Source organism: Lycorma delicatula, chromosome 1 (assembly GCF_047948215.1).
Source record: "Lycorma delicatula isolate Av1 chromosome 1, ASM4794821v1, whole genome shotgun sequence".
In the NCBI taxonomy this organism is placed as follows: Eukaryota; Metazoa; Arthropoda; class Insecta; order Hemiptera; family Fulgoridae; genus Lycorma; species Lycorma delicatula.
In genome coordinates, this window is record NC_134455.1 from 383902090 (window position 1) to 383929070 (window position 26981).

Below are 26981 nucleotides of genomic sequence, written 5' to 3' on the forward strand. Positions count from 1 at the left end.
ACAGGGTTCTGTTCTCAATCCCCTGCTGTGGAACTCGGTATTCGGCTGATTTCTGGGATTGACATTTCCTGAAGGGGTCACGGGCCCAGGCTTTGGCTGATGAGTATCTCCTTTTAGTTCATGGTAATTCACGACCACAACTATAAGACCGGTTACAGGTGGCCTTGTCAAAAGCAGAGGGCTGAATGGACATACAAAATTTTAAGATTTCTGTACTCAAGATGAAGTACATGCTTCTCAAGGGTGTAGACAAATTATCGTACAGTTGTAACCCCCATATATTAAATATAAAGGCTGTGTAATCAGCCAAGTTAGAGTTCATAAGTACCTAGGTGTTTTGTTTGATGAAAAGTTGCTGTTTAGTGATCACATTAGGCAAGTAATGGTGGACGCCATCTCAGTGATGCACAAACTTTAGGAGGATTGCTCAGAAAGCCTGTGGGTTGTCGGGCCGTCAAATGTACATGGTATAGTGAGGTGTCTTCGAAAGCATGACCTCTTCCACAATACAGCACCCATTTGGCGCATAGGTTGGATATGAATAGAGAGAGCACTTCAAAATTTAAGGAGTGCCCAGTGAAGAGCTTTTATTGTATTCACTGGTGTTTTTAGAACAACCTCCTACAAGGCTCCTACCATTTTGGGAAAGGCTCTCCCAATCAATTTAGTGGTGAAAATTCAGGCAGCCATGTGAAGATTGCAAAGAGGCTGAGAGGCCGAGGTATTTGGAATATAATTTCAAGCCAAGCCAGTACCGGAGCAGAACGGTGATCACAATACACCAGATCTAAATTTCATTCAGTTGCCCATCTCCTGCCTGCAGAGCTTTGCGATGAAAGCATGGCAGCCGGAATGGAACACCATGACTAAGAGAAAATCCTAATATAAGTTTATGGAGGGATGGTATGTCTCGATCTTGTTTTTAACGGCAACGGGTGTCCAGGTACTTGCTGGCATTCAGCGACCTAGACGTGGTAGTGAATTGCTGCCTAGACGAAACAAATTTTATTTATTGATGTCATATACATTTTTAGTAGTTGACAGGATGCGCCTACCCATTTTAGCAAATATATGACAAATGAGCGGTTGGGACACAAGCCAGTGTTGTATGGCACCATGATTAGTCCGCTCATGCTGTTAGGTAAGCTCTAGGAGCTATTTTAGGATACTGGTCACTAAACTGTTCGAGGCTCAGTTGCTGTTTGTGGCACAGACATTTGGTCTTTTGCTTTAGGATGACCGAAATGCCAAGCAAACCAATAAGTAATCTCTCTAGTGTATAAAATTTTATTCTTATCCAAGAGTAATGTTACCAACAAGAAGGCCAGTTGTCATGCAGTTTTCATAATTTAATATTCAGTTGTAATCCATAACAGCCATTCACTTCTTTTAGTCAATAACAATTAGAGTTGTTTCAATCTATCACCCGGCAATACTGTCATCCCATGTTGTTAAATTACTGTATTTATGATAACATCATTTCTTGTAATCCCTACTGAAACATCATCCAAAGTTTCTCAGAAATCTGCTTTAAGTAAATATTTAAAAGAATGAAATATAAAATACTACCTTGTCAAACTCTTTGTGAATGTCATCAAATATATCAAACCACCTTCTGAATATTTAGTTTCTGATTCCAATATAGGTTTGCTATAAAACAAAGATTTCTGTTATCTATTCTCACTCTCCTCAATACTTCTAACATATTATGGTTGATCCTGATATGATACTATGCTGTCAAGAACTTGACACTCTTTAATAGTCTCTGACACTCGTAAGAATCTCTGCTGGTTTCTCAGCTGAGCCTTGGCTTTTCTCTCTTTTACTTCCAAATAGCAACATTGAATTCAATCTCACACAGTTCCATTTTCCCCATCCATATCATATATTTCCACACTTTCATCTGCAAAAGTTCCTCTTCCAGTTATTTCTTCCATCTAAGGTAGACAATCAAGTCATTACTCCCATCTTCTAGTCTAGCTCTTTTATCTTATCCTGGATAAGTTTTGACCAGTTTAAAAATATCTTCAAGTATATCTGTTACTGCATCATAGTCAATTTGGTTGCATACAGTGCTTTCTTTTGAGTTTCCAGGAGACTTCCAAGATCTGGCCTTCTGTGTGTTAACCTGAAAAATGTTTTCATAACAATTTTTTTCTTTTAAACTATGTTCTCATTCATTATTCTCTGCAAGAACAAAACTCAAAACAAACCTTTTCTTCTGAGTTTTTCTTATATAGCATTTAGGTCACCCCTCACTATATATCATTTGACTTTAATTTTGTATAAAAATCGTTCAAATATTGCTTAAATATAATCTCTTCCTTTCTAGTCATTACTATTAAACTTAGTATTACTTAGTACATGTATTTTTATGATTTTGAGTTGGCCTTGTTTCTAACGTCATCAAAACGATTCCATCAGAAAAGTACATAATTTTTATTGCATTCATTCAATTCCTTAGAAAAAAATTATTGCAACTCCATTCCATTTTATTTTGATAAAATCTTCTGGAGCTAATCTATCTCACTTCATTTATTCCAAGATTGCAGAATCAAGTCTTCATTTCTGTTATAGTGTTGTGTATCTTGCCAGCTAACATACTTCATTCATTCCAAATTCCTATTCTGAATATATTTATTCTCAGAATCAAGAGCAAATTTCCCCCAGCTTCATTCATAGTATTTCTCATTTTGGAGATCTGAATGAGGGAATAGAAACTCTAATCCATTTTGTAATGAACTTTTCCATGATGATTATTAACAGTAGCTCTATTGTCTTTAATATATTGATTTATTGTTGCCTTTATAATTTCATTCCAAGGACAAGAGTGTCCTTAATCTCTGTATTTCATTCTCTCCTCTACTATCTAAAGAGGTCGTTGGTAATTACTAATAGAACAGTCATATTATTCAGGAGTAATTCAGCTGGCTGATTATAGTGCCAAGACATTGGCAGTGGGGTTCCCACATCCCAGGGCCACATAAACTTACTACTTTATTTTCCTCATTTTTTTACAGTTTTGAAAATATACAATGTCTAATGAGTTTATGTATTATTGTAATAATAGTTTGCATATATTAAGAATCAAATATGATTTGAGTCATTACGCAAATCAAAAAATTTGCAAAAAATTTACTCAAATTGCAAAAATTTCATATCCTAATCATTATGTGGATATGAAATTTTTGCAATACCAGTAAATAACTACTCTTATTAGAATTTAAAAGAGTTCTTATTATTTAAAAGAATTAAATTAAAAGCTATAAGTCATTAATGCATTCATAACTTAAATACATGTATTATCTACATATTGTAAGTACAAATTTCAAAATAAAAGTAGATGACAGCATTTATTTTAATTAATTTACAACTATATTAAATCTAAGAATTGAAGTGGAATCCTTAAAATTCATCTCAAGTTTCAAAATGTTATGTTGGTAATCAAACATCCACAAAAAGTGTGTATTGGTCGATTGTTGTTGAAAAAATAATAATTTTATAAAAACTGAACTTGATTTTTGAAAAACCATTGTTTCATAATTCTTGAATTGCCTATTGGATTTACAGAAGTTTCCCATTCAGTAATTTTTTAGCATTTGGCACCAAAACTTAAGTTTTGAATTTTATCAGAATTTATACAAAAATCTAAATTAGGTTTGCTCATTAACAAGACATATTTCATATAAGGTAATACTTCAGAAGCTGAATATTTATGTTTATTGTTAGCAAAATTATATTCTGGTTGCAAGAATTAAGCTAAAGATTAGTATTTGACAGTTTTAATAAACTAACTGTTTATCTTTAAAGTAATGAACTAATATGTTTATTGCTAATATATTTGTTCATTTTAGCAAGGTAAGAGAAGATTCACTAAGCAATCACATGAATGAGGAATGGAGACACATGTTTGGTGGAGCAGAAACAATCATTCCTTCAAAACTGAATGAAAATCAGAGCCGTGTGTAAGATATTCTCATTGATTTTTTGCAGTTTACTAATACAATCTATATAAAGACAATCATCTTATTTCATTAAGGAAAAGATTATTCATTTAGTGAAAGTTTATTTGTTTAAAATTATAGAATTTGACCTAAAAATAAAATAAACACAGCTGTTAAAGAGAATTTCTGTAGGTATGCATGATTAAACAACTATAAAAATCACAAGCTCAGCCAGTTTCTCCAGAGAGAGATATAGTTTCTTCAGTATAAAAGGAGAGAAGGTTAAAGCATCAGATTGTTGTAGCATATGTTATTGATTGCATTAGAGCTATAGGAATGACTGAAAAAGTACCAGAATTTTCAGTTTAAGCATTTTTTTTCCAGTTACGTGTATAGATATGAATGCAGCAAAGTTATGTATTGAATTGTAGCTTTTAAACATAATTTTTTAACATAATAATGCATAATATTTTGATAAAAATGCAGCCTTTTAATTTTTTTTTTTCATAAAAAAAAGAATAAACATAAACAAATTCATAACCAAGAGATAAATATTAGAAATTAAAAACACAACTGCCAAAAAAAAAAAAAACATTGCTGACATATATTGCTCTTTAATATAGAATAATTAAAAAGCGTGCAGGTGACAGTTTTGTATATCTTTTTTTCAAATGTTATAAATCTGTTTAAACACATAAATATATAGCTCCCCATTACAGCTTCACATATGCTATATGGTTACTTGTATTTCCCGTAGCAGTCAATCTTTTATTTCATCTTTGGTTGCAATTGATTGGGTAGTTTTAGACTGCTAGAAGCAGTCTGTTGTTAATTAATTTACAGATTATTTAATTTAATTTCTAAGCATAGATTATTTTTATTTATATTTGAATTTTTATTTATTAATTTTATTAATAAAAGAAAGGGATTATTAGTAATAAAGCAGTAAAAAGAACATGCTTGAATGATCAAACTGTCAAAAAATCATAAGATTTTTTCCTTAAATGTTAAATAACAGTAATAATAATTATAAAATAAATTAATAAATTTACTACCATAATCCATTCATTCAATATCGTAGCAGATCTTAGTACACAACTATTTTCAATAAAAATTAATCTATACTGAAAATACTATCAATTATCAATTTAGAATCATATATATATAATTTTTTGTGGCCTTTTAATTACAATTAAACATATATATATATATATATACATATTTGTATAGCCTATGACACTCTCTTTAACGTAAGGATTTTAACGCGGAATCATACATCTAAATCAGTTTGGTCATTGAGCTGCTATGGTGGAACCGTACATACATGCACTCTAAACACATTACACTCCTTTTTGGGCAGTTGTATAAAAGAAATATTATTAAGAGATTTACATCTAGAAGTCACCATACTCTGATATAATTAAATTAGTTACATTAATACAAAATAAAATTGCTAAAAGTTTTTGAAAAAATAATTCAAATGTGTGCAGTTATGTCTAGTAAATTTTTATTAATTGTTGCATTTTTCTTTCAGGTTTTCAATAGGTTTAAAAAAAAATAGTAATCTCCCCTGATACTTTGATAAATGAAGTGAGATTTTGATACATACCTTCTGCAATTTTTGTTTTAAGTTTAAATCTGTTCATCTCTTCTATAGCACCAACTTTTTGATTCAACTCAAATTTTAAGATTTTTGAGGTTAATCCTGTCTCAAACTGTCTTTTAACTTTTCCATTCTTTCACTACCGTTAATAGTATCCATATTAATAATCTGGTTTCTTTCAAAGCTAGACTTTTATCCTTCAATTAATTCTCTTCTTTTTTTAGAATTACTAAAATGTCATTTCTCTAATTTACCATATCAAGGTATATCCTGGATTATGAAATAAGCATATTCATGTTTTACCAAACTGCTTTTCAATACTTAAAAATTCTTTTGTAATTGCAAGGGTCATTCAAATAAAAACTGGAATTTTGCCATGCAGATTGAAGAAGGGAGCAACTAGCCAGCCACATTCGAAGGTCACATTCCCACATCAGTAGCAGTCTGTTGCTCAGTGAATTATAATCTGATTTCTTGCTAACAAAGGTGTCAAATTCTCTGAAATTTTGACTCAACTCCAGGCATAGTTTGGAGGTGCTACCATTACCCTGTCAAAAACTCAAGTGTTTGATTGGGCCAAAAAGTTTGAAGTGGTCATGATGGAGAACGAAAGTCACAAACATCCGTGGACAAGCTTCATTATTGACAACATTCCAGCCATTTGTGAACTTCTGGAAGGTGACCACTGCATAACTGCCGCTGAAATTGCATCAGAGATTAGCATAAGTGTTGAGAGTCTACGTACAATGTTGTCAGACACTCATGTATACAGAGAAATGTTGGTAAGGTAGGTTCCACTTCTCATTGAGGCACAGAGAAATGTCCAGAAAGACTTTTGTCAGTGGCTTTTGAATCACTTTGAGGAAGAAGGGAAGGCATTTTTGGACTGTATTATCATCTGTGGCAAAATCACCGCCCTGGAAAGCAAGATAACAAATATTGAGTGGAGTAAAGAATTGGCCTTTATCAGTAGTCCGATCAAGGCCAAGAAATGCTTGTCAGCTAGAAAAAAGTTCTGGCAACTTGAACTGAAAAGTTGTGCTGCTGATTGATTTTCTGCACGAATGAAGGACAATAAATGCAGCATACTACTGCCTGCTGTTGCATGATTTCAGGGCTGCTTATCACAACGAACGATTCTGGCAACTGATACACAACGTTCTCGTACATGACAATGCAGCAGCATACAGCAGCTCATTTGCAGTAAATTCGCTAAAATTCATTGGACACCTCTTGAGCCGCCACATAGTTGAGACTTGTCACTGTGTGATTTCCACATATTTGGTTTGCTGAAAGAAACTTAAGGAGGGGAAGTTAAAGACAATGCCACAGTCGAGCATTATATGTTGGCATTGGTTGTTGGGTAGGCCATCTTGTTCATTTGATGAGGGGGATCAGGAAGCTACTTATCTGGTAGAGTTAAGTATTTCTACTGAAGGAATCTGTGTATAAAAGGAAGTAGATATATTTGTAATTCTATCTAATATCAGTAAAGCTATGTAAACAAGTTCCGGTTTATATGTGAATGACCCTTCTATAAATGCTGGCAGTAAGTCGAATTTCATTTTGATGAGGGTCTTGAGTGATTAACAAGATACCTGTCATGTAAATTAATGAGAGATCTGACATATAATCAAATTATAATTATAATTATATAATTATAATTATAATTATAATCAAATTATTGTATTATCTGACATATTATCAAAGTATGTGATAATAGGTCATAGCAAAGAATATCTTATCTAGCAGTTTCTAACCCTAGTCTTCTATAAAATAGTCTGATAGTGACTACACACACATCCAGTAGTCCTTCGATTATTGAAAACATCTTTTGTATTCCTCTTTAGGAATGGATACCAGTGTCATGTTTGTCATATTTTCATCTAAATCTGAGATTGGAACCTTTTCAGTGGTATCCATCTTCAGCTTGGAGAAATACCAGAAACACAAAGAACTATATCTAATGAGTAATAACCCTGGCAGACACAAAATTAACGGGTGGTTCGTTACTGTGTTGCAACTGCCATTCATGTGATTTCCACAGATCTGATCCCTTGTACCAAACAACATCAATGAAGATGACACAGATCCTTTAGACAGTACTGTTTATATAGACAGTGTGGCCTTGTGATGCTTATTGGTCATGTACAACTTCATATTAGTCTAAAAAAAGAAACATCTGCATCGTTTTCTCTTTGCTTCTCACTTGTATTGCATTCTTTGGTTTTGGTTATAGTGATTTCTACTGTGATGACTGATTTTTCATTTCTAGGTACACCTCATACCCTAAATTTATCATCTACATCATGGTCATCCAGGATTCTATCTGCCATCACCGTATCATGCCTTTTTTTTAACATTCATTGTTATAGTTATACCCTTAAGAAGCTCTCGGTAATATTAAACGTTTCATTTTTTTATATGACCGTTAGGAATAACTAAATTGTTAAACTGTTCTGATCAATAAAGCTTACACAGCATAATATTCATCCACTTTTCTTTACTTTCCTAGGAACTTCTTCTTTTAAGAACTAACGTTTGATCACTACCAGAATTCTCTTTGTTAAATCTTCACAAATCATAATACTTGATTGATTCAGACAACTGTCAACAATAGAATTATGATGTATCTGACTGAAATTTGGTGTATGCTTCTAATGGAGTTGTGGGAAATTAAGAATGACTTCAACAATGTACACTATAGGCACCATCTTGACTTTGCATGGACTAATCAAACACCCCTTTATTATAATTTAGTATTTTTAATATACTAATTTATATATATAATAATTGAAAACTTTCAATTATTCACTGATTATTTATTAATCCCTGATTTATTATTATCTCTGATTTTGTAATTCCATTTTAGGTTTCAAAATGTTGATATCACATTCAGATTCAGGTCATGTTTTTTAAATATGCATTATTTTAATCTTCAAATTAAAAATTGTAGTATTTTTCAATTATATATTTACACATACCATCACATTTTATTTTCTCTTCAAACCTTACTGCTACTTATTCATAAAATATTCAATATCTGCTCTTTTTCCTTATTAAAATTACCGTAATTCTAACCATGCATTTCCTTTTGATTTTTCTGATGCTTATTTACAATTGAATCAGCAAAAATCAACTTTTTTTTATCAAAAATAGTTTAGAAAAAGTATTGAACAGATGTTAAAATATATCTATAAATGGAAAGCATTTAAATAAAGCATCTCTACATTTTTAAACAGTAGGCATTTTAAGTTTTTAACAGTCAAATAAATACTGGGGAGTCAGTAAAGATAAACATTTATTTAAATAATACTCTGACATTTCATATATAGTTATTGTTTTCTGATTTACTAACACAATTACCAATCAACAACATATTTTTATAATACATTAACTTCATAGTTACCCAATTCAGTTTATTTGTATATATATATTACACACTTTGAGGAGGGACAGACACCATTTTGTGTAAGTGTTTTGCAAGAAGGTACCTATGGCCTATAATCTTTTAAATATTGCCTTGTACACCTTTTTGATATTCAGAAAGCATTTTCTTGAGCTCTAATAACACGGCCATCTTTTTTCCTTACCTTGCATCATCAGATGTTCATAATTTTCTTTGTAAATTTGTTGCTATATCATTTGATGTAATGATGTGATTTGTGTTCCTTCTTTGCTAGAGCAGTCATCTCATTACTGTATATCGATGTATGTGGTAAAATTCACTAACTAACTAACTAACTAACTTGTTTCTGTCTGCAACTATGGAGAAGATGTAAGATCTTATTTCCTTCATGCTAGATGTTAAGTATTGAACCAATGTTATTGCTTGGAGAGCAAAAACAGAATCACAAAATATGACAATCCTTTTGTGCTCGTGTTTGATTAAACCTTGTTTTAATATTAGATCTGTTGCTTCTAATTCATCATTAAAATGCAAACAGTACCTTCTTAGAGATTTATAGAAGCAGAAAATTTCTCAGAATGAATAATAAAAATATGTAGTTAAAAAATATTATTTACTAAATATTTGCTATAAATTAATTAATAACCAATACTCGTGATAAATAAACAATTAATACTAACAAAAATAATATTTCTATTATTAAATAAAAAATATTGTTGAATAAATTTCTGATTTTTTTTTTACATGCATTTCTTCAACTTAACAATGGTTCAACTGTGTCCATAGATCTTGCAACAAGTTCATCTCCAACAAGTTGTTGGAGATGAAAAGGAACATCTTGAGGAAGGGAGCTTAATCTATAAGATGTAGCTATTGATCTGACTGATTTTGATTCAAGTGGCTGTTGAAGTGTATTTTAATATAACTAGTGCAAATTTACCTTCTAAAATTTATATTTGTTAATCATTTGATTTATTGTAACTGGTAGCATTTATAATGGAAACTAATTTTCCAGGTTATAATATAGAATAAAACTGCATTAATTTATTTTTTTGTTTGTTAAAGAGTTAAAATAGCTATTAGTAAAAACTTACTTGTTGGTTTAAATACTTATACAACTATAAAAAAAACCTGGTAAAATTAACACTACAAAGAGATTTTGTAACTTTATCTACTCATAAAAATAATGTTTATCCATTATTTTTATGAGTAGATAAAGTTACAGAACATCATAATATAAACATATGTCCTAAAATGCTTCGTTTCCAAGTTACGGCTAGTGAAAGATCTCACTCAGATTTCAGCTAAGCTGATGAAATGAGATCATACTGAAATTTTTAGGGCAATAATTAAGGAGCAGAATTAGTGATTTCTTATGGTTTTTGACCGGAAGATCGAATAAAATAGAACTGTATCTTCAGTAGTTTTTGAGAAATCTGGGATGAAAACAAATAAATTGAGGTAAAAAACCCAGTTTTTTTAATGTTTGACTTTGTTAAATGGGTAATGAATACATAAAACTTTTAAACAAAACTTGTAGAGCAAATAATTGTGAAAAGAATGGTTTAAGATAAGTTGAATAAAACAAAGAAAAGTTAGAAAAATTCAAATTTTATTTAGAAACAGTACATTGAATACTTGTTGTAAGAATACTTGTTTTATATAAACAAAAACCAAATTCTTTTTTGGTACTGTAAAAAATTTGTTGTTAAAAATTGCTGTTAAAAATTTTTTTTAAATTTGAAATTATACAAATATTGTAAAATAAAAAAACAAAAATTACATAAATATAATTTTTTTATTAATGACAGAAATATAATAAATTATTTGAAAATAATTATTTTAAAGTTGGCAATAAAACAACAGCTGATCAACAATGTTCAAACTGTATTAGTGTATCATCATTCTATAAGATATATTAAATGTATCAGGTGCTGTGAAGTCAGCTGTTGTTAGCAAAGGTTTTCTATGAATTTTAGTTTGACTGTAATTTGTCTACCACTGAAGTAATCTTGTACTTAATTTACAACAGGAATACCATATCAGGGTATTCATTTTGGATGTGTGTAATAGTAATGCTACAAATTGCAATTTTCTACACTAGAATATGAAATACATTTTCTGAATCGCAGGATTCCAATTCCCGAAACAATTAGCGCAACTTTTTGCAATCTTTGGGAAACAGGTTCACTACCTAATATTTGTACCACCTATGTCCAATACAATGCTGTTATTGAAGAAATTATTATGCATCCAGTCCAGGCATCAATCTAAGCAAATCAGTTTCGCATTCAATGGTTTGGAGGACACTTGAAACAAAACAAGTTTTATCCATACCATAAACAGCCAGTTCAACATGTATATCCACTTCGCTTGGAATGCTATAACTGGTAGAATACAAATCAACAGGAAGAATTGAGAGGAGACTGGAAGAAGAGTTAGGAGAAGATCAATTTGGTTTCAGAAAAAGTATAGGGACAAAGGAAGCAATTTTAGGCCTCAGATTAATATCTGGAGATGGATGAAAAATATTGTGTACAAAACAAAAATAGATTCTCATGAGGAATTAATTGTACGCATTATGGATGCAGATGAGCAACTTAGGACACCCCTAAAGAACTAAAAAAGCAACAAATCAGTACAGAAGCATGCCAAGATATGTGTCAAAAATAGTGAGCTGATTTTACATAATTTATTATATAAACTTGTATGTATTATCCGCTTTCTAGTGTATATATTAGTAAATTGTTCTGTTTAAAATTGCATCAGTTTTCCAATTCAGTTAGTGTATTTTGTTTTTCATTAAAGTTAAACTTCTCAAATTTTTGTTTAATTTTAATAAATGTTATTTACATCAATTTTCTCGGAATTAAATTATCTATGAAGTTAACTAGAACTTTTATTTGTAAATTAACAAAGTTATTTTATTCCAAACCTAAAAAAGTATATTTTCCAACAAAACTTTTTCATGTTTTACCCTGTTTTTCTTAAAACCTAAATGAGATAGAGATCTGAACTACTTTATTCAATTTCTTAGATAAAAAAAACCATTAGACAGCACCAAATTTATCACGATTTTTACCCCAAGAATTTTAGTACAGTTTAATTTCACAGAGGGAGCAGAAAGCAGGGCTGAACTTTTTTCTTACTTTTAGCTGTAGTATCATCTCCCGAGAGAGTGCCATGCAATTGGGATTCCACACGCGACTCCAAATTGCACAGCAATCTCTCAGGAGATGATACTACAGCTAAAAATAATAAAGTGTGTATATATCCCACAAAGAAACTGAGAAACTTTTAGGACATATTCTACTGGTAAAAATAATGAAAAAGATTCATATAAACATAGGTCTGGAAACGGTTTGTTTTCGAGTTACAGCTAGCAAAAGATTTCACCCAGATTTCAGGTCTTCTAAATAAAAAGAAGTCCTGTTGTAATTTTTTGGACCCAAATTTAGGAGAGAAGTTAGTGGTTTGTAATTTGAGCTGGAAAATAGGATAAAACAGGTCCCAGAACTGTAACTCAGTAGTTTTTAAGGTATCAGACATAAAACAAAATTTGGTGTCGAATAACAAGTTTTTTTTTTTAGGTTTGTAGTACAATAGCTTTGTTAAATGATTAATAAATGCGTAAGAGTTAATAAAAAAACTTGTAGAGAATTTAATTTTGAGAAATTAATCTAAATGCTGCTAATAAAAAGTAAAGCAAAACTTATAAAAATTGGTTTTTTACTGAAGTTAAACAGACGAAAAATAGACAGAAAATTGTACTATTCTTTCTGTACCTAATACATTGTTTTTAATATAGCAAAACAAAAAAATTAAATACATTAAATGATAAATGTTAACAGAATAACAAATCTCTGTTACTGTAATTGTTCAATATTAATTCCCTTCTTCCCTACATTGGGGGGCAGCACTCTGCCCAATGTAAAATAGTTCTGGTGGATTTCCATATCATCTCAGGATCATTTCATATAAATTCAATAGCATTTCATATTTTAATGAGTAACTCTTCTTTTATATTAACGTTTTGTTGGTACACTTATCATTTTCATATGGGCCCAAATGAAGTAATCTAATGGTATTAAGTCATGGTGGCCAATTAATTGGTCATCCAATTCAGTTTAGTATTTCAGTGATTACTAGCAACTAAAGAAAAATGTGGTGTTGCACCATCATGCTGGAAAATCATTTGCAGTCTAGTTTGTAAAAGTACATCTTCCAAAAGAGCTGGCAAATTATTTTTCAAAAAATGAATGTGTGCATCTCTCGTAAGTGTTCATCAAAAATAAATGGTCCCAGAATTTTGTCATAAATAATGCCATAGCAAACAGTAATGTGAAATAATGTTGGAAACTGGTTTCCACAGTACCATTTGGATTGTCTTCGCTCCATAAATGACTGTTTTTAGAATTGAAGATTTTGTTTCTCGTAAAAGTGTCTTCAGTAAATAAAATTGAATTTACCTTTACCCCTGCTTTCTTTGGTATCATGACTATAACACTTTTTGAAGTTTGATGGAAGTTCCCCTTCTTCATAAATATTACACACCAGTTTGTAAAATCTATCAGTCGCTTCCTCACCTGCACTGCGCAGTAATTCTACAGGTATTCCGTCTACTCCAGGAGCCTTTCTGCCATTCAAATCTTTTAATGCTCTCTTAAATTCAGATCTCAGTATTGTTTCTCCCCTTTCATCCCCTTCGACTACCTCTTCTTCCTCTATAACACTATTTTCTAATTCATTTCCTCCGTATAATTCTTCATTATATTCCACCCACCTAACGACTTTGCCATTTGTATTATAAATCGGTGTACCATCTTTGTTTAACACATTATTAGATTTTAATTTATGTACCCCAAAATTTTCCTTAATTTATGTTCCAAAACTTTTGTGTATGCTCAGTCTATTTTAGCAATGTTCATTTCTCTTTCCACTTCTGAACACTTGTCTTTAATCCATTCTTCTTTCGCTATTTTGCACTTCCTGTTTATAGTATTTCTTAATTGTCTATAGTTCCTTTTACTTTTTTCATCACTAGCATGCTTAAATTTCTACGTTCAGCTGCAATATATTGTCTGAAATCCAAGGTTTTCTACCAGTTCTCTTTGTTCCGCCTAAGTTCACTTCTGCTGATTTAAGAATTTCCTTTTTAACATTATCCCATTCTTCTTCTACTTTTTCTACTTTATCTTTTTTATTCAGAAAAAAATATATAATTTTTTTTTGAAAAGTAATTTTGTTGGTAATTTAATTATTTATGTATTTATTATAATAGTTGTGTGAACATACTGGACAATCCCAAAATGTTTTCCTCATCAACACTGCATTAATAATAACTGTAGTATTAATAATAGCAATAGTATTAATATTAATGATTTTTTTTTTAAATACATACCAGTAAAATTTATTGTATAATAAAGTACTCATACAATCAATAGTAGAAAGAAAGAAATGCAATAAAAAAGAGATGTTTGCAAAACTTTTTATGACTATTTAACCCCATCTTCTGTCCCTGGATTTTGAAATAAGGAATATTCTGTTTAATAGTATTTCAGAAAAAACAGACTATCAATAAATAATAAAACAAGGATTATTCCCTTTCCTCCTGTTGACCCAATGTAAACCATAATCCTATTCTCAAACCACAATCATGCCACGTTAAGAATTTAAAACCGTAATTATTTAAGTTTTGTTATAAATCAATTTTTGTTTTGGAATTAGGGTAATTTATTTTATTTTTTTTACTGTAAACTGATAATCTCCAAAATTCCCCAGTGAATATTTTACTAAAATATATATACTTTGAAATAGTAATCATGGAGATATTAGTCATGAATGGGTAACTATTCCACTCCTTGACCAAATTTTGCCAAATTTCATGATTACATGCCCCCTCTCACCTCAGATATTAAACAAAGCAGATCCCAACACGTACACATACATATTCATACAGAAGTCCATTCAATGTTTTGTTGAAACTTGGACCCAAAGGACTTTAAAATATAAACCAGGTCCTAGAATTTTGATCCATTACAATACTTTTTGCTTATTTTAGTATTTTTTTTATACTGTAATAGCTTTGAAGTTATAAAAAAAGTTAAAAATCAATTCATTTTATGTTGAAGTTTATTAAAAGTTTTCTTAAAACTTTATTAAGTTTTATTAAAAGATAAAATTATAATATTTAAAATGATAATGTTGAATTAAAAATTATACAAAATTAATGTTGAATTCCAATGGAGTTCTTATGAAATTCAGTACAGGTCAATTCAAATTTTTTTGATGAAATTATATACTTCCATTTGGAATGGTACAATGTACAATGTTGTTAACCAGCCTGTACAATGTTGTTAACCAGCCAATGTTGTTGTGTAAGCATCGGTTAATGATGTGAACTTTTTGTTTTGCTTCGAGTGTTATATAAATATACTTCTCTTTGTGTTAATAAAAAATTATTATTCTGCGAGAACATTAAGTAAAGAACTTAAGTGATGTACTCATTTAAAGATGAACCTTTTCTTTTATGAAATGTACATTACAGTTGTCTCCATTGTACATAATTGGGAAAAATTTTCTATAATTCTATTCCTTACAGCAATTTTGTTTGGGTCTGTCATAGTTGTAGAGTATATTTATTAAAATGATATTCCACTACATTTAACTGTAAGTAACTCGAAACTGTGGATTGAGAAGACATGAAAAAACTAAATGAGAAGTGGTCATAACTGGTTAAACCATAGCTTTAGAGTTTTATAAGCAAGGTAAAACTCTTGCAACAAACCCATAACTGAAATATAAGTCACTTCAAATGCTGTCTTGCTTTCAATGGCTCTATTCAATCTGTCTTAGATTGTTTTACTAAAAACAACTAGGCAAGTAGTCTTATATATTACATAAACTTTTATTACTTTGCATCAGTTCTGTATACCCTCTAAATCAGTGCAGCAGCATCTGATTTGGATAAAAAACCTAAACTCAATTCTATTACATTTTGAATAAGAACTTTTTAGTGAGATACTTGCATATTCTCAAAACATATCCAGTTGTAAACAATGGTACTAAACAGATATGTATTTTCATTTTCAGCTCTCCTATTGGATTGTGCTTTAGTACAGAAGGTCAAATTTCTCCTCAAAGAAGTCTTGATATAGATTATAGTATACAAGAACGTTCTTACATACAATGTTAGTATATGATATATGTTAGTAACAGATTGAAGTTTATTAGATGTTAAGGAATATGTAAGGATATGTTTAAAGATGTATTAGAAGAATACCTTATAAATAAAAATAATTATTAATCGTATTAAAACTGAAACTGTTAATAATGGTTCAGCTGAATGAAACAAAAGTTCCTAGTAATACTTTTATTTATTGATTATCATCTAGTTTCAAAGCTATTTATCAGATAAATAGCTATATTAATTTATATAATTTTTTATAAATAACTTTATCAAAAATTATATAAACATGGTTAAAAAAGGTAATTCAGATGTTTAAATGCTAACCTTCAAATGAAAACCAGAATTTCAAATTACATCTTTTATAAGAAAACAAATTTGATTGATTTCCAGGATTATTTATCTATCTACAGATACTAAAGATGACATTGTGGTCAAAATTAACAAATTTTAAAGCCTAGAATATTTTAAATAGTAGCTGAAAATTGTTTATAAGAGTTGTATATTTGTCACCATTTTTGTAGATTATTTGGTTGTGCTAAAGAATCAGCTGGAGTATGCATTGTTTAATAACAGAAAGTGTAATTTGTTTATTTTAAATATAGCTTTTTTTTATTATATTTATATCTGAGATAGAAAAGTTGCACTAATTATGTTTTTTTTTTTTTTTTTTTTTTTTTTTTTATTCTATGAGAATAATAATTATCTTTTTTACCTTATATATGAGGTATGCTCATTAAGTTAAATTACAAATAGGAAAAGATTTATTTAAGCAATCTGTTATAATAGTGACTAGTGATGTTTAAGAATTAACCATCATTTAAGTTGTCACATTACTTTAGTTCCTTGTAGTTGCTTCATCTTTTTTTTTCACTCACATTTGAAAAGTCAAAATAGATCTTTGCATCAGTTGTCTCTTCTGCTACATGCCCTTTCAGCTTCCTCTAATTATCTTATTCACTTGGTGATGTATATTTTTTAAAGAGATGTAAAAAAAGAACTTTCCAATACGTCCTGTGTTATATATCTGTTACAACTACTGTTTAACATGGAGCTATGTAGATTCTTCCATTATCTGCAATAAATAGATTCCTTGTGTCATGATCCTATACAGTTTGTATTAAATCTCTTACTTTAATTTTTTTTCTTAAAATATGCCACATCATTTATTGTACCTTCTTGATGCTGGAAGGTGATAAGAAGAAGACTTTACTGTTCCAAAATCATTTTCATTATTTTCCTCCTGAACAATACATGTAAATTTTTTTTTGCTGACAGAAAAAGGCTAGGATGTTTACATCCAACTGTCACAGATAGTAAGGTTTATGGTGCAAATTTTCATCTTATCTCTTGTAGTCATGAATTTCAAAAGTATTTAATTAAAAATTTAGGTAGCAATTTTACATTGTTTAATAAATATTTTTATATTATCCATTGTACTGGGGATACACTTTTTTCTTTCTTAACGTTTTACTTTTTTCTTTCTTATTGAAAATGCTTTTGTACTACACATAATTAATTTAACAAAAACAGCGTGATGTATTATTTATTAAAAATCTTATACTTTAAACTTATATATTACATAATGTAATAAAATTTATAAATTAAATAATGTATTAAATGATAGGCAAAAAATTTGTAGAAAGTTCATTAATTTGACTGTGGAATTTTAGAAAGTGAAGGAGAAAATAGAAAAGGAATTGGTTGGTAATGAAAATTGTCAGTGGCTGGTAGAAAATAAGGAAATTTAATAATTATTAAATTATCTATATAAAAAGTGATATGATTGCTAGACTTAATTTTTTTTCTTTTTTTTAATGGATGGAGTAACAAAATTTAGCTATTCCTCATATCTACAGACTTCGTTAATATAAAGACTTTGAAATTTGGTAAAATTACTTTTATGTGTAGGATATTAACATCAATTAATGTTTATTGTGAAAATAACTTTTTGATAGTGTGGAGAAATTACCTGTGAAGTTATAACTTTATGCAGTTCATTGCTTTTTTTTAAATTAAACATGAAATATGATCTTATGCATTACAATTAATAGAAATGCAGTGATGATGATCCTGTGATCTACTTTTATTGTTTGCAGATAGATGTGCTCCATGTAGATTAGAATTGCGACAGCTGTTAAATAGAAAACAAGAAATTCATAGTACTGTAGTTCGAAACAGAGAATGGGTTGAACATAAAACTTGGTTATGCCCTCCATTGCCACCACCAGGTTGGCGGCTAAGGGGTGCCCTTGTTGCTCATTTGCATGAACATAAAGGAGCTGTTAACAGGTAATATATTATTTATTATTCACTCATATGATATTTTCACATATTGAATGTATATTCAATAATTTAACAAACATAAAGTGTAAACAAACAACCAATATTTATAAAATTAAATTCTACATTAATAAACAATATATATAAACCAATGATATCCCATCAATTAAACAAAAATAGCTGGTTTATTTAAAATTAAATTCTTTTTTATTATTATATTCTAATTATTTAATCCCTGTAATTCATACAAGTAAAATTAAGTAACTCAGATTTATCTTATTCTTGGCTTACCTATAAAAACAGAGTTTATTAACTGGGTTAACTGTGAATCTGCAACATACAACGAATGCTATTTTTTAATAATTATAAGCAAAAAAAAATCTGTAACCCTTCTTTAATAAAAATTCTTGTATAAATTTAAATAGTTGATTGGTTTCAGTACATGGAATTTTTTTCGGCTGTTTTAGAAATTAAAGTCTAAATACTACAATACTTGCATGAGCTCAATGAAAATATTAGAAGTCTGTTCAAAAAGTATTCTTTCTTTTTTTTTTTGATTATCAGCTAGAATCAATAAAACAGTGCTTTAGTTAACCTACTAGCACGTGTGTGTAAGGCTAAAAAAAAACCTTAACAATAGAATACGTTGATATCTGTAATTTTCATATCATATTAAATGCTTGTCATATTGCACACATCCATAGTGATGTACTAGCACCTGAGCCTTTCATCTAAAAAATCTTGGGTTCAAATCCGTGTCAACATTGGCTTTTGTTCACACATTAAAAAAAATCAATTTTTTATTACTTTGTTCTAGCTTTTAGTTTATGTGGTGAAATAATTGTAAAAAAAAAACAAAAAACAATGAATATGTTAATGACATATCATCATAAACGATATCATTATATCAGGTTTTGCCAAAATCTTTCAAAGATGAAATAAGATTTTTTAGGCATCTAGCAACAATCCATTGGATTTTACACAAACAGAAGAATGATATAATTGTTTCACAAACAGTCACATTTGATAAAACCTGATCATTGTCCTGGTAAATCATTAACATAATGAAATGTTTATATTATGGGAAGTCAAAATTAAATTGTGAAAGAGTGTCAATTGTCTGTCCAATAAATTGTTTTTAATATGATAATTTTAACAACAATTTGGGAATGTTCAGATTGGCTGATAACTCCCTATTCATTTCTTTTATCTAATCCTAAATTGTTCAATTAGATATATAATTTACCAGATTTGTCAAATATATTAATTTATAGATATTCCCTGTAAATTTTGAGTATTCCTGAAACTTAAATTGTGCTCTAAGTGTAATGATGTGTACCTAAGAAGATATTATGTAAAACATATGAATACATGCTTTCTAAAAATAATACTTTTTAAAATGTGTTTAGAAGGTTAGTTTTAGTTAAGGTGGATTATACTTACATACGGATGAAGTAGAACCAAATTGGTGGGATATTTTCATTTTAATGACTCAAGGTCAAATGTTGAACAGATTTCTTGTTTCATATTTTTTCTGCTGTTTTTGTGTTTTTTTTAAAGATTTTTATTATTATTATTATTTAACATTTAATTTTTGCAATATAATTTCTTGATATTTCCATTTAAAGTGAATTTTTCTGTCTTTTCTATTTTTAAATTCTTTGGCGTTTCAGAATGCTTGCTATACCAGAGACAGCTGGTTTATTTGCTAGTTGTTCATCTGATGGTTGCATTAGATTATGGGATTGTGCAAAAATGGAAGGAAGAAATATTGCAAATAGATCACGTCAGGTTTATAATACACATGCAGGGCCACTTACAGGATTTACATTGTGTTTAAATAATCAGTCAATTGCTGCAGCAAACGATTCTGGCTCTATATTTCTTCTTAGGTAAGTTATATTGTTATGACTGTTAATCGGACTTCAAAGAGGAGGAGGTTATAAATAACTGCATATGTTTTGTTTGTTTTTTTATTTCTGTTCACAGATTACTCAAGAATGGCTTGACCAGTTTTGGTTTTAACTGAAAGAGCATGGTCCTGTAATGTTTTGGGATGGTACGAGCCAGTATTGGTAACTTTTACAAGACATTTTGAATGAAAATCTTTATATTTCACTTTTAATGACTTTTTTGTAATATGTCAGAACTGGGTCTATGCTAGGCAATACTGGCCTCATTTTTCCAAAACATTTAAAGTTAAAAAAAAGAAGAAATTTATTAATTAATAGATTTAATACAGTTGACTCTAATAATGGAAAAGTATGTATCAGCATCATTAGTAGTACTATCATCAACAATACTCGTATCATCATTATTATTTCAAAGCATCATTGTTATATTTACGTAAGCAACATTAGAATAAATAGTTCACTCATTGTAACCCAGATTCATTCGATTCATTTGCAGTATATTTTAATTAGAAAAATGAAGTGATAAATTGGATATAATTGCATGAAATCAGTAGTGAGACATAGAATATTATTATGTAAAACAAGTATTTAAGTTAACATTATATACTGCTTATAATTAAATATACCTGTACCTAGTGTAACATAGTATAAACTTAGAATAATAAACTATAATTATTGTACAGGCTCACTGTACTTATGTATATACATATTTACTTAGTGAACGTATATGATTTAAAATGGAATTCTAGTTTTCAGAAAATTATATACAAATAAAAAACAAATAATTTTTGTAAAATTGTAAGATGATTTTTTTCATTTTAAAGCTCTTGGCATTTTTAAAGCCATTTTGAAAGTTGAAAGGCATTCATAATTTCATTGGAAGCTAATATTCAGTTTTAAATATTATGATTTATCAAAAGAAAATTATTAGAATCAGTGTAATAGACAGTTAAATGAGTAATGCTTGAGCACATGTACTAACTCTCTGTAGCATACTATTGAGAGGTTCTATCTAGATCACCTAAAATTACTTTTTTTTTTTAATTTACCATTCTCAAGAAAGTTATTTTTAATGATCTCATAATTATAAGATATACCCTTAATTGTAAATAGTGACAAAGTCTAAAAATTGAAGATTTGTTATTATCAGAATATTGCAGTAAATAGATTTTGTACTACAACTGTTTTTTAATCCATAATCTTTGTGTTATTTTACAGGATGGAAACAAGCAGTAATAAAATGTCACTTTTAAGCAGCAGACAACTTGATCTTCAAGAAGAAGGCACTGCTGTAGATATTGCTTATTTTAATTCTGGCTCAAATTCTGTTCTCGTTTATGCTACTATGTATGGTAATTTAATTGGCTGGGATCTTAGAAAACCTGGTGATGCATTCCGTCTTGATAATGATTTGAAACAAGGTTATTGTTAATTTTCATGTTCATTATAATTGTTAAATTATAAAAAAACATTCACTATTTCATCTAATTTTGTAAATGTTAAATCTGAAAACTAGATGAGTTGACTGACACATTCTTAAAAATTACTTATTTTAATATTTAAAAAGCATTACCAAAGTTTTTAGAAGTAACTAACCAAGATATTCATGTATGTTACTTTTTATGATTTTATTGTTTTGTGATTAATTGAAGACATTTCTGTTGTTGGAACACAAACAAGTAAGTACAATTTATAAAAATGTTTTGAATTAAGCTCAAATTGTTTGACAGAATATGCTGATAAGTTCAAGCTTATATGTTGGTGAGTTGTTGATGTGGATTGGTGATAATGAAAGTTGATGCTGTAGAATCCATGTTGAGTAAAAATTGGTGTCTATAAGAGCAGTAAAACTTGTTGAAATTCAAATGTTTGTATCTGCATATATTAACTATTTTAATAGATAAATAAAAATAAATCAACTAAAAAGTTGATTTTTTAAATAAAATCATATTTTTCTAATTCTAAACATGTGTCAAACATCGGTTAATTTTTTAAATAATTTTTTGTGTTTTTTTAATAGGAAAGTTCAGTTCTCTTATCACTTAGATAAATTCTTTGATTAGTTATAGTGTGGCAATATTTTCAAAGACATTGAATATTGTCTACTGCATTAAGTCACTTCACTGATCTCCAGAAGTTACCATATGGTAAAAGATGTGAAGAGAGTGATGGCCAGAGAGGTAGCTCTTGAAATGAGCCAATTCCCAAAAGTTTCTTGCAGAACACTGTGAAAGAAAGAGCAGTTAGCACAGTCTTTGTTTTCATTAAATTGTATGATTTTATTTTGGATCAATATTAATTTGTATGAAAAGAGGTCTTCAAAAAGGAAAAATTAAGCAGGTAGTCCTTTTTTCAAACAATTTCTCTTATACCCAAAATCTTCCGTATAAGAGGAGCCACATACATCTGTATAGAATATTTTCATTAAATATTTCAACTCTATTAACACAACATTTTTTATACCATTCATGTAAACTATTCTTTTTAAGTTTCTACTGATTTCAAATCTTAAATAGTGTCAGTCTCTATTGAAAATTTATATTTTTTCTGGTAGCTTTTTGTACAGATTCTTATGTCAATTTTCTAAGTGATTTTATTACATTGCACAATATATCTTATTAGAAATATTCAGTATCTGCTCTCAGACAAAATTCTGTATCAACAAAATTCTTACTGAGTTTGTAACAAAATCAGTATTCCATAATTTTATTGATTAAGTTACAATCAGTTACTATTTTTTCTACTTTGTCTCATTTATTTATAGTTCATTTTTTCACATGACATACAGATTCATAAAAAACATACAAATTTTGTTTCACCTCAGTACTAACAATAATAATGTTAAGAAAATCAGCTATGATCTATAAGTAGTGAATACACTGTTTAACAGATAGACTACATCAGATAAATCTTTTTATCATAGTATACAATGAATTTTATAAGTAGTAGAAGTCATAATTCACAGTTTTTGCTATCGAGATCCCAGTCCTATCTAAATAAAGAAACCTGCCTCAACATTTTTCCTCAAGAGAAACTGTGGTAAAACCTTGTTAGAGTAGAATTGCAAAATGATACAATTAATTCTTATATATAAAGCTGAAAGTTTGTTTGTTCTCGTATCACGTAAGAACCAACCCACAGATTCTAAAAAGCTTAAATACTTTAATTTTTATTTATTAGTATTATTCTCACAAATATTTATCAGTATTATTTTATCAAACTTTCTCACAGGGAAAGCTAAGTTTTCCCCTGCAGGATAATGAATCCTGCAGGGGTCTATGGGGTGGAGCCCTCTGACTAGACAAAAATGGCAAGAGAAGTGAACCCTGCAGGAGCTCTGTGGCCTAGCATGTCTCTGGATCGACTCTGGGGGTTCACCTGGGCCTCAGGGGTCCATGGGGTAGAGCCCCTGGCAAGACTACCTGGTTGGAGCTCACTTCACTCACCCGACTGGCTAGATATTAAATTAAATTATAGTTGTGATTAAAATCCATATTAACTATTTAAGATATAAATTAAATGGTATTAAGGTGAATATAGTAAACATAAATAACTACAGAATAATTCTTGATTCAAAAAGCATCAATAAAAATTGTTTTATTTTATGTACTTTGATTTAATTGTTTTATGTATAAAACTAGACCTATTATTTTTTATTAGAATTGTTGAAAAAGAATCATTGACAAAAGATATTTTTTTCTGTAAAAAGTTATCTGTAAATTTTATTTTAAATAGACTTGACTGAATGTATGTAGCAAATATTTTTAATGTACAGAAGTTCACACGGTTGGTGAACTTGAAATCTAAAAAATAAGTTATGAAATTCATCAATAGGGAATCATTTTTCATAAAGAAATTAATTTAAATATTTTACTACAGTTTTTTTTTTATCGCAAAAAAGGATATCTGGAACAATTTATAAATATTTCATTTCCTGCCTTAAACCTGATACCCATTTTCTTACCTTTGATTAACTCATAATCACTTTACCACATAATGCCTCTCTTATTTAACTATGAATTTCTACAATTAAACTTTTCTTGCATTTATAAACTAAATCTTACACAAAATTTCGTACAAGATGGGATTTTATATTTTTCAAATATATTTAAGGGAAAAAAACAATTATAAAATATATATCTGTTATCACAAAACTTGACTAGCATAGCTATTACAGTAAGGACTTACCTGGGAATTCGTCTGTATGACTGCTGTATTCTTGACATTCTTTACTTTGTTGATGGCTATTATATTTTAAATGGAAAATGAGATGAATGAAATGATACGTGAATAAAATTCTGATACTTGCTAGGAATGGAACCTGAGATCAGTTTATCTAGAACCTTATTGGCTTTAAAATTAAATCATATTGATCAAAGAAACTAGAAACTGTTTTTCAAAATATGAAAAAATGAGAAGCCCAACTGTAATTTGAACCCAAAACCTTATAAAGCAGAATTATCACCACTTATTCATTGATGTCAGCTTTAATATTTTTAATAATTTGCAAGTAGAAAAATACTATTATTATACATGTATTTGTGTATTTATGGAATTTTGTAACTCAACTAAAATTAGTCTACGTGAACCAATTTTAGTTTTAGTAGTTTAGTAAGTCTATTTTATTTTTTAGATTTACTTTTTTATTAAGTTTATGATGTAGAAAGTTAATATTCTCTTTCAGAAGTGATTATTGTTTGTTAATTGCTACTGTTTGATGTCTCTTTGAATAAAATAAAATTTTCACACCACAGTTCAGTACTTGTTAGTAAATTAAATGGAATTGTTATTTATGAACGAAAGTGTTTCAGTATTAGGAAATTAAACATGAGAATTTTAGTAAATTACTCTGTGTAACCTGTATAGACTGTAAATAGCCTTTATTTATTTGATCATTTATTATTATTTTTTTTTTTTTAGTAATTCTGTAATTCCTATTTTGTATGTTTAATTGCTCAATGACACAGTAATATTCATAATTATTTTCTCAGCAATCCTAGTATCATTAATTCTGAATCTGTGAAATCTTTTACTATATTAACTTTCTGTTAACTATAGTATATTGTATTAATATGATATAATAATAGTAAGACAATGGAGTTTGTGTGATGTTATTTTAAAATTCACAGAAGTATATGAAAATTATTTATAAACAGTTTAAAAGTACATTTTTTATAGCACAGTAAGTATGTAAAAATTATATTGTTTCTTTTTTAGAAAAATAATCTGTTTGATATTTTTCTTCATTGTTGTATTGTTTTCCCTGATATTTATGTCTTTTCTCATTTACTTTCAGGAGTTATTACTGCAATGTGTATTGATTCAAGGCAGTGTAGCTTATCTTTAGGTACTAGTAGCGGTTATATTACATGTTGGGATCTTCGTTTTCAGTTACCAGTAGCAACTATGGCTCACCCACAATGTATGTATTTTTTTTCTTCTTATTAGTCATTTGATTATTCTATGCACTTCTTCATTTTTTTCTATGCTAATGTTTTAATTTCAATGTATTTTGTTGCATGTAACCTTCCCCTGTTGAAGATAGGTTATACTCACATTACGTGAGATTTCTCATAGAAAGGAATGCGTTATTTTTGTTGTTTTTCATTATCTATCTGCATCCTTTTATGACTAATATTTGAAAATTATCTGAGATGCGAGGTGCAAGTGGTACTAGCAAGAGTTGTTGCCTCTGAGTATAATAATAATGTTTATTATAAAGCTAGTCCTGTAGTAGAGTGAAAATCTTGCTAGTAGGCCTTAATATTAGCTGAACTTTAGAGGTCTTGGCCTTTTGATTTGCAGCAGTTTATTTGGCTTACTGAAAAAGGCAATGAGAACTGTTTCATAGTTTTAGTAAAATGTTTCAGCCTGGCATAGGATGTTATTTTTTGCAGTGGCTCTAAACATAAGCTATAGTGGCTATAAACCATTCTCATAAATTATTTATTTATTTTTATTTATATTTCACATCAAATTACCCACATCATTAGATTAATGTATGCATTTTTACTTTTGTCTGTCCTTTACAGTTTTTACTTCCTTCCATTACTAAATTAACGAACTCAGTATATATACCAGTGGTTTTTTTCTTTGATTTATTTTAAAACATCATTTCAGACTTTTTAACCCAATTAATTTTCATCATTCTTGTATAACATTACACCCCAAAACTACTATTTTTTGCTTTCTAGCATTCCTTTATCTGCTTATTGCCTCTGTAAAGCATTATATTCCATTCAGATATTAAATATTTTTAAATTTATATTTTACAATATCAGATTTCATTTCTCCATACAGTCTCTACTTCTGTGTTCTAACTATCATTTATGAGTCAAAAATAACAAATATTTAAGATTTTCATTTGAATAGTAAACCATTCCTGAGGTGGTAAAATAGAGTTCAACACACACAATTCACACTTATGTACATATAAAACAATTTAACTTAGATTTTAACAGTTTTGAATTCAGGGGACCTCTTCTGTATGTTGTAAAAACCAAGAAAATAAACTTAAAAAATTCCAACTTATTTAAATATATAAACATCTTATTTTTAGAAGTAAATGAATTTGAATTCATTATTTTGAGAAATTAATGAAAAGAAATAGTGATGTCATAATTTATAAAACTGAATATAGAAT

General features: G+C 29.0%; 1 protein-coding gene across 5 annotated transcripts in view; it reads left to right on the forward strand.

Annotated features, from left to right (window-relative positions):
* Positions 1-26981, forward strand: part of Vps15 (vacuolar protein sorting 15) — a 173388-nt gene that overhangs the window by 127452 nt on the left and 18955 nt on the right. For 4 of the 5 annotated variants that reach the window (XM_075353770.1, XM_075353769.1, XM_075353773.1 and 1 more), the window contains exons 20-25: positions 3855-3965; positions 16049-16146; positions 18242-18434; positions 20099-20317; positions 21557-21759; positions 25635-25760. In XM_075353770.1, coding sequence (XP_075209885.1) covers positions 3855-3965; positions 16049-16146; positions 18242-18434; positions 20099-20317; positions 21557-21759; positions 25635-25760 — 950 coding nt within the window. The remainder of the gene's footprint in view (positions 1-3854; positions 3966-16048; positions 16147-18241; positions 18435-20098; positions 20318-21556; positions 21760-25634; positions 25761-26981) is intronic. The other variant, XM_075353774.1, reaches the window with a different exon arrangement.